This window comes from Girardinichthys multiradiatus, chromosome 19 (assembly GCF_021462225.1).
Source record: "Girardinichthys multiradiatus isolate DD_20200921_A chromosome 19, DD_fGirMul_XY1, whole genome shotgun sequence".
Taxonomy (NCBI): Eukaryota; Metazoa; Chordata; class Actinopteri; order Cyprinodontiformes; family Goodeidae; genus Girardinichthys; species Girardinichthys multiradiatus.
The window spans coordinates 29,391,413-29,401,175 of record NC_061811.1 but is presented as its reverse complement, the minus strand read 5'-3'; the positions used below and the strand labels follow the sequence as shown (position 1 = coordinate 29,401,175).

At 41.2% G+C, this 9,763-nt stretch overlaps 1 protein-coding gene across 3 annotated transcripts in view; it reads right to left on the bottom strand.

Annotated features, from left to right (window-relative positions):
- syne1b (spectrin repeat containing, nuclear envelope 1b) overlaps nt 1-9,763 on the bottom strand; it is a 138,930-nt gene that overhangs the window by 2,232 nt on the left and 126,935 nt on the right. For all 3 annotated transcript variants that reach the window (XM_047345974.1, XM_047345975.1, XM_047345976.1), the window contains 6 exons: nt 9,507-9,718; nt 8,289-8,489; nt 8,074-8,202; nt 7,729-7,941; nt 6,690-6,782; nt 4,992-5,050 (listed from right to left, as the gene is read on the bottom strand). In XM_047345974.1, coding sequence (XP_047201930.1) covers nt 4,992-5,050; nt 6,690-6,782; nt 7,729-7,941; nt 8,074-8,202; nt 8,289-8,489; nt 9,507-9,718 — 907 coding nt within the window. The remainder of the gene's footprint in view (nt 1-4,991; nt 5,051-6,689; nt 6,783-7,728; nt 7,942-8,073; nt 8,203-8,288; nt 8,490-9,506; nt 9,719-9,763) is intronic.

Sequence of the window (9,763 nt, the reverse complement as noted above, 5' to 3'; positions counted from 1 at the left end):
TTCAAGAAGCCCGGAGTGCAGTTAGCCTCAAAACATGTGGGGGACATGTCAAAAATGTGAAATAGTGCTCTGGTCAGATAGGAGAGCAAAACTGAACTTTCTAGTCTGTGTGCAAAATGCTTTGTCTTGTGGAAAATTAATACTACACGTTACCTTGAACATACCACTAAACCTAAAACATGGCAGTGGTGGCATCATATAATGGGGAAGCTTTTCTTCTGGAAAGACAAGGAGGCTGGTCAGAGATTATGGGAAGATGAACAATGCTAAATAAAATGTTATCCTGGATGAAAACCTGTAAGAAGCTACAAAAGACTTGAGAGTGGAGGTTCAGCTTCCAGCAGGACAATGACCTTAAACATTCAGCCAGAGCTATAATAGAAGGGTTTAGATCAAAGCATATTCATATTGACTGGCCCAGTCAAAGTCCAGACCTAAATCCAGTTGAGAATCTCAAAGTTTGTATCTTTAAGCAGGTAGAAACATAGCTCAAAATACTTGCAGCTCTAATTGCAGTGAAAGGTGGTTCAACAAATAATTTATTTATGGGAGCTAAATACAAATGCATGCCGCACTTTTCAGATTTGTATTTGTGGGAAAAAAAAGTTAAAACCACCAATGATTTTTCTACAATTTCTACAATTACAATTATGCACTATTGTGCATTGGTCTACCACATAAAATCCTAGTAAAATACAAACACCTTTGTGGTTATAAAGTAAAAGAAATGTGAACAAATTTAAAGGGTATAAATAATTTATTAAGAGTTATTCTTACTTAGAATAACTCCTAACATCTGTGCAACGGTTTAAACAAGCTTAAAGGACAAGGAAAACCATTATTACTTTTAAAAGGAAACATCAATATTATTCATGCTATCATCACTACTTATTGGTTTGTCTGACCTAATGTTTCACACTGACTTTGAGGAACATCTTTGATAAAATGCTTTGTGCAACAAGTCTTTGAAGTTTTGCTTCTTCAAAAGGTGGTTTTCACACTTCTCCAGTACTTAGTGGAGATTTATAAAGATTATCTGCATCTTTTAATGAGGTCACATACCTCATGATATTGAAATACTTCATTTGAGACTTCTTATTTATCACTCAATCTTGTTTTTTGCCAATTAATGCATTTAGCTGTGAAATGTCCTGAAAGGTTTTCTCTCGAGGTCTTACACAAATCTGTCATTTGTTTATTCATGTTCCAAGTTATTTTGTATGTTTTGCTGGTGTAAACTCAACTCAATGTAAACAGAGCGTAAGCCGATGAGTCATGCAATTATAGGATAGTAACACTCATTTTATTTAAATGTTTTGATTTGTTTGGAAAAAAGTGCATCTGTGCCTTTACATACATACAATATACTAATAATTTCAACATTCCTAAGCATTTTTTGTATTTCTACTGAATTAAACATTTTATATTGAAGCAGTAGAGCTTAGTATTAGTTTAAAGTAGACAGCAAGAGTAAGAAGTGTTTACCAACACTGCAACCACCCCCCCAGAAATGAATGTGATGAACATGATAGCTTCTGTAGGCGGGAAGCCTAATACACGCAGCACATACACCACAAGACCCAAGAGTCTATGAACATTCAGCATGGTCATAATGTTATGGCTGAATGGCATAGGTTTCCATAAACAAATGATCTTTTTTGCTGTGCTATTTTTAGTCATATCCAGAATTGACATATGATATGACTAAAAATAGCACAGCAAAAACAGAGATCATATTTAGAATGGATTTACCCCCAGTGGGTCCACCACCTGCAGGGGGAACCATGAGGGACCGGTGCAAAGAGGATCGGGGTGCGGATGCTTAGGCTGGCTCTAGGGACGTGGAATGTCACCTCGCTGGGGGGAAGGCACCCTGAGCTTGTGCGGGAGGTCAAGAGATATCAACTAGAAATTGTCGGGCTCACCTCCACGCACAGCGTGGGCTCTGGAACCCATCTCATTGAGAGAGGCTGCACTCTCTTCTATTCTGGAGTGGCCCATGGGGAGAGGCGGCGAGCTGGGGTGGGTTTGCTTGTTGCCCCCCAGCTCAGCTGTCTTGTGTTGGGGTTTGCCAGGGTACACCAGCAGTAAGAGATGCTGTCAAGCTGAAGAAGGAGTCCTATCGGCTGTGGTTGGCTTGTGGGATTCCTGAGGTGGCTGACGGGTACCGTGAGTTCAAGCATGCCGCGGCCCGTGCTGTGGCAGAGGTAAAAACTCGGGCCTGGGAGGAGTTCGGTGAGGTCATGGAGAAGGACTACCGGTTGGCCTCGAAGCGATTCTCGCAAACTGTCCGGCACTTCAGGAGGGGGAAGCAGTGCTTCCCCAACACTGTCTAAAAAGGAGCTGCTGACCTTGACTGGGGACATTATCTGGCAGTGGAAGGAGTCCTTCGAGGATCTCCTCAATCCTGCCATCACACATTCCCTGGTGGAAGCAGAGGTTGCGGACTCGGGGTTGGACTCTATCACCCAGGCTAAAGTCATCGAGGTGGTTAAAAAGCTCCACGGTGGCAGGGCTTCAAGGTGGATGAGATCCGCCCTGAGTACCTCAAATCTCTGGATGTTGTTGGGCTGTCATGGTTGACACGCCTCTTCAACATTGCATGGCGGTCGGGGACAGTGCCTCTGGATTGACAGACCGGGGTGGTGGTCCCCTGTCATAAGAAGGGTGACTGTAGGGTGTGTTCCAACTACAGGGCGATCACACTCCTCAGCATCCCTGGTGAGGCCTACGCCAGGGTATTGTAGAGGAGAGTCCGGCCGATAGCCGAACCTCGGCTTCAGGAGGAGCAGTGTGGTTTTCATCCAACACTGGACCAGCTCTACACCGTCTACAGGGTACTCGAGGATTCATGGGACTTAGCCCAACCGGTCCACATGTGTTTTGTGGACCTGGAGAAGGCATTTGACTGTGTCCCTCGTGATGCCCTGTGGGGGGTGCTCCAGGAGTATGGAATCGGGGGCCCTTTACTAGGGGCCATTCGGTCTCTGTAGAAGTGGAGCTGGAGTTTGGTCCGCATAGCCAGGACTAAGTCGGACCTATTCCCGGTGCATGTATGGACAGGATTTCTAGGCGCAGCCAAGGGCCGGAGGGGGTCTGGTTTGGGGACCAGAGGATTTTGTTTCTTCTTTTTGCAGATGACGTGGTCCTGCTGGCCCCCTCTAGCCAAGACCTACACTGGGCATGCACTGGGGCAGTTCGCAGCCGAGTGTGAAGCAGCTTTGATGAAGATCAGCTCCTCCATGTCCGAGGCCATGGTTCTCGACTGGAAAAGGGTGGCTTGTCCTCTGCAGGTAGGAGGGGAGATCTTGCCTCAAGTGGAGGAGTTCAAGTATCTCAGGGTCTTGTTCACGAGTGAGGGAAGAATGGAGCAGGAGATCGACAGACGGATCGGTGCAGCTGCCGCAGTAATGGGGGCACTGTGTCGGTCCGTTGTGGTGAAGAGAGAACTGAGCCGAAAAGGGAAGCTCTCGATTTACCGGTCGGTCTACGTTCCTACCCTCACTTATGGCCATGAACTTTGGGTCATGACCAAAAGAACGAGATCCCGGATACAAGCAGCTGAAACGAGCTTCCTCCATAGGGTGGCCGGGCACTCCCTTAGAGATAGGGTGAGGAGCTCGGCCATCCGGGAGGGGCTCGGAGTAGAGCCGCTGCTCCTCCACATCAAGAGGAGCCAGTTGAGGTGGCTCGGGCATCTATACCGGATGCCTCCTGGACGCCTTCCTCAGGAGATGTTCCAGGCACGTCCCACCGGGAGGAGGCCCAGGGGACGGCCCAGGACACGCTGGAGGGACTATGTCTCTCGGCTGGCCTGGGAACGCCTTGGGCTCCCCCTGGAGGAACTGGAGGAGGTGTCTGGAGAGAGGGACGTCTGGGTGTCTCTACTGAGTCTGCTGTCTCCGTGACCCGGTCCGGATGAAGTGGAGGATGACGAGTATGATTACGAGAATTGATTTATTTGTAAAGCATTTTTGTACAGTTTTAATTTAGACTTCATGAGGAATCAATACATTTTGGGGAAATGTAAATATTTACAAAGATCCATGCAAATAAAATAATTTGTTTTCATTTAAAACCATCTTGAAGATGTTGCTAAAGTATATTTAGGTATGAGGTTTGTTACCCTTTAGTAAAAATACTACGTTTTTTTTATCATAGTATTTACATGGGGGTCCGAACTTCCCATTCAAAAAAGCAATTATAAAAAACACTTGTTCACTGTGGGTAAGTTGTATTTTTAAATCTGGTACTTGTGTGCCGCCATTTCTCATGCTGCCCTGGGCAACAGCCTGTAAGGCTGATATCAAAAAATACCATCACCTGTAACCGACCCATGCCTCTTACCTAATAACATGTTTTAAAAGGATAAAACAGACAATGAATGCTTGAACTTCTTTCTTTACATCAAATATTCTTATGTTGTTACCAAAAGTACCCCTTTTCTACCTCACAAATGGACACCTGAGAGGCAAGACTCACAGATGACAGACTGGGGAAGAGAGATGAAGAGTCAGTGAGATAGCAGCGATGAAGAAACACCACAGACATGAGAGAGTGGAAGCACTAGAGAAAGGGAAACTGCAGCTTTTGCATTGTTCATTGCAGACGTTTATTGTCTCGGCATTTTGAAAGAAAAGGGGGAATATATGTGCTTGCTGAGCAACAGCGAGGAAGTGTTGTTAGATGTATGCTATATATCAGATAAGCAGCCAAGGACACTGACGAAGAAGAAGCCTGTCGCTATTCCTTGTGAGACTCTTTCCTCTGTGGATATTTGGTCTGCAACTCACCTCATTGTCTAACCTACACAGAGCACCTAGACTGACAGAAGATGATGGAATTCACTATCATGAGCTGGCACAAGGTTTAAAACGGGAAATAGGGACTAATACAGAAAGGGTGTATTAGAGAGCCTAAACTAGTCTCCCAGTGCATCATGGGTTGAGTTCCATTATCTTCTAGGTGTGCTAGAAGCAACAAAAAGGTACCTGTGGTGTGGACTGCTCACAGACGGTCCAGGCTGTGACAGACTACATTTGCCCCGTTGCTGTTTGCAATGAACAGGGGAGGGGAGGGTGAAAGAAAGAAAGTATGTTTCAGTCCACGCAAATCAAGACAAAGCTACTGATGAAAAGACAACCCAAAATGAAAGGAGCAGCAAAAAAAAAAAAAAAAAAAAAATCAGACATGAATATGAGATATTTTATTATAATTGGAAATCAGGATTTTCAAAGTGTTTGTTACTTTGAATTGCTTCCACTTATGAGGGAGTGATTGCAGGTTCGAACCTACACATCAGGCAATGTAATGCATGACTCTTTGGTAACAATGGCATTGCTAACAGACAATATAAGCAGTAACATGCTTATTTGGACTGATCAGATAAACTACAACAATATTCTGCTAGATTATTGTTGTTGCTGAGAATCCACAGTGCCTTGCAGAAGTGTTCCTACCCCTTCCACTTTTCTACATTCTCTCACAGTACAACCTCAAGCTTCAATGTATTTTGTTAGGATTTTATTTAATAGACCAACACAAAGTGGTGCATATGGGAAGGAAAATGATACATGTTTATTGGCTAAAAATATTTTGAGAAGTGTGGCGTGTAATGTCAAGTAACTGAACACCATCTTCTTGAAAAAACATGGTGGTGGCAACATCATTCTCTAGGATGCGTTTCTGCGTTTCCCTGAGAAAGGGAAGCTGGATCAGTAGTGATGGATGGATGAAGCTAAATACAGAGCAACACTGGAGGAAAACACATCTGAGGCTGTGAAAGACTTGAGACTAAACCCTAAACATACATCCAGAGCTATAATGAAAACGGCCCAGTCAGTCCAGACCTAAATACAACTGAGAATCTGTGGCAATATTTGGCAATTACAGATTGGATGGAGACGCTGTGCTACCAGTCTGACTGAGCTTAAACTATGGGCATAAATGACCAAAGTTGGTGGAGACACAACCCAAAAGTAGTTCAACCTGGTTCTGGTATTGACTTAGTGAGATTGGATACAAATGCATGCCTTGCTTTTCAGATTTATGTTAGTGAAATTTTTTTTTTTAATTGTATCAAAATCCTTCCATATCATAATTATGCCCCATGTTCAGTTGATCTGTCACATGAAGTCCAAATAAAATACATTTAGGTTTGTGGTTGTAACAAGATAGTGAAAAATGTTCAATGGATGAATACTTCTGCAAAGCATTCTAAAACAATTATGGTATTGTTTTTCTCAAATTGAAACAAAATCACAATGGCAGGTTTAACAGTCCAGTATTACTAAGATTAACCATATAGAAATGAAAATAAATTTACAGTTGAGAAGAAGTTAGAGGGAAGTTCTAAAGAAAAGTTTGGAAATACAGGAAAAGTGAAAGACGAGAAGGAAAAAAGTTCACAGGTTTGTAAACACAAGAAGTAGAAAAAAAAAATGTCCCGGTTTCCCTGGGAACAAACAACAAGCAGGAATATTAAATGGGTTGAAAAAGGTTTGGGACTTAAATGATATAAAGTGTATGGCAGTGTAGAGGTTCTAAAACATTTAAAGAGAGATACTTGGATGACAGGGGTGAACTGGGTCATCAACGGGGCTTTCGGGGCACTTGGTATAGTGTTAGAGACGAGTTATTAAACTCCTGGTTCTACTAGGACTCTGTAAACAGGTAGAGATAAACATTACCGATCGTGACCGACTCGGTGTACTCCTTCCTGATACTGGACTGAGGGAGCCAGACGTGTCCAACTCATCAGCAGACGACCAAGAAGACAAATCCTGAAGATTAAAAAAAAAATAGCCACAGATGCAAAAACAGAAGCACACCGTGAGTATGATAATGTGTCAGGCATTATGTGGTCCAAATCTGAGCCTGTGCCAAAAATCAGATTTAATAGGATGAATGTGAATTTAATAACAGTCTTCATTTGACCTTATAGTAAAAGTTTTACCAAAAAGAATTGATAGAGGTTGAAAATCTGCACTTCTTCTATTGGGTGACAGACTTTAAACTCTCCTGCAACACTAAACCTGAAATGTGTAGTAAAATTTTAAATGCTGTGTGCAAAACATCTTAAATCAGGCCCATATAGGTTCAAACTGCACATGCAGAATCTTGCAAAAGTGTTCATACCCCTTGACCTTATTCACATTTTGTCACCTTACAAGTACAAGTGTAGTATGTATTTGTATCCAGCTCCCATTACACTGATACTAAATAAATAAATAAATCCAGTGCAATCACTTGCCTTTAGGAGTCACCTAATTAGTAAACAGAGTCTGGCTGTTTGTAATTTGCCTTCTAATTTAGTCATGTACTCTGCAAATCTTTCCATTATGGAAGAGTGGAAATAAAAAAGCCAAGAAAAGTTATAAGGAAGCAATGAGAAGTCCCAGTTTTTAACAGATGATCTCCATCCAACCAGACTGAGCTTTACCTATTTTGCAAAGAAGTATATCCACATACAGACAGAAGTCTGTAGATATGCAAATCTGAGGGGAGTCTGCGACAAATGCATCCCACTTTTAGGATTTTTTCTTGTAGAAAATGGAAAATACATTTCTCATTTTCCTTGAACCTTAAAATTACGCACTACTTGGTGTTGGTCTACTGCATAAAACCCCAATAAAATGCACTGAATTTTGCAGTTGTGAAGTAAAATGTGAAAACGTTCAAGTAGTATGAATAATGTTGCAAGGCACTGTATGAACATGAGTCTCTTACCTGTTGGCTGCTTGTAATGTCCAGAGTTTTAGAGAGTTCTCTGAGGTCTCGGGTCACTTCTTTTAGCAGCAGTTTGAGGCGGTTCCCAATGACATGAACCTTCTCCTTGGCCTCCAGGCACTCACTGCCCTGAGAGTTGACCAGCAACTGGAGAGACATGTCTTGTAGTGATGCGACTTTAAGCTGGGAGTCCAATAACTCCTGGCGGATTTGCTGTGTGATTTTGAGATTAATGACATAAATGGATTTGAATTATCCAAACGTAACCTATGGACAAATACCTGACTTGTACTATTTGAAAAGTCTTTTTCACATTCTTCCTATAGTAAACAAAGTGTTTTGTACCGTGAGTGTCTTATGATGTTCATGAAGAGTATCACTGTCCTGGATTGGGTCAATAGGGACTATCTCATTCCTTCTGCGATCAATATTTTCCAACCAGAGGAGCAAACCATGGCTCATTTCATGAAAGTCCTGTTAGGCATAAATGTAAAGACTGAACTGCTGTTTGTGTATAGGTCATAAATAAATAGAGTGCAAGGCTAATAACATGCACTTACTTGACATTGCATTAGAGCTTCTTGTAGGGACGTCCTCCATCCATCCAAAGAGCTGCCCAGTTTGTCCCAGCTGTTGTTCATGTCTTTCAGTTTGGCCTGCAGCTCTCTGGACTCCTCTGTGTCTGACTGCAGAAACTCTGCACTGCACAAGTTGACGGAAAGTAATATAGGCTTGCGCTTGTCATACGCCTTTTGCAGCTCCTGAAGTCAAACATAAACATAGAGTTAATGAAAGCAGGATGAAATCAGACAACAAAGAGATAAAATAATAAAGATCATGATTATGCAAAAGAGAGTTAAATAATAAATGATGAACTTTGACAAATATTGTCACGTTGATTTGATAAGCTTTTTTGAAAATAGAAAAATTGCTTATTAACTGATATGCTTTAGAAAATATGAATTCAAAAGTCTGAGAAGATGCAATGGCAAGCACATATCTGCTAACTTAATGTCAGCTTCTAAATCACTATTTCTTAAATCTGAAATAATTTACCAGGAAGCTCAGTTATTTAAGGCAAAAATGCAATCAAACAATTTAAAATGTATTTTTGAAAAACATCTGCAAAGTGTGATGAGCATTTGTGATCATGCTCAAAAGGTGATTTCTGAAGGCAAATGGTTGCACTGGATTTTCATAAAGGCAATCAGAGTAAAGAAGGTTGAACACAAATGAACTCCATACTTTAAATTTCTTTCTGTGAAAGTTTTCACAGATAAAACTGAAATTTCACATCTACAGTCATATTCAATAAATTAGACTTTATGCTTTATAGATTAATTACACACAGACTGTTTTCAAGCCTTTATTTCTGTTAAATATGATGATTTACTGCTAAATGAAAACATGATATTTAAGGTTACAATATTAAATCCGATCAATAAAAAACATTTGAATACATAAATGGAGCTTAATAAAAAGCATGTTTAATACCTGCTTAAAGGTTGTTGTTTTCAAAAGGTACTTTGAATCTGACAAATGAGCCTCATCAGAACTTATATTCTAATTTACTGAATATGACTGTACTTTTTGTTGGTTTATCACATAAAAACCCAATAAAGTTAATTGAAAATAGTCATTAGAACATCTAAGGATTGGAAATGTTCAATGGTAAGAAAAGAAATGCAGAAGCAATGTAGGAATAGAGGAAAGTAAAAAGTTTTACATGAACTTCAAAAAATGATTTCAATGTAAAAGAAATAAGCTTAATTTATTACCTTGAGTTTTTTGATGCGTAGTTCAATTATCTGGATGCCTGTGCTGACGTCCAGTTTTCGCTGCTGCTCCAGCTCTTCCTCTGTTTCTCCCAGCCAAATCCAAATATTGTTTAAATCAGAGTTCAGCTGCTGCCACTGTTGCTGGTTCTGCTTGGAGCGCATTTCTTTACTGAGATCCTGAGCCTGCATGAGCTCCCAGCGCTCAATCACACCTAGATCATAGGGTGCAACAGAAAAATGTTTTACTTATTTAATTC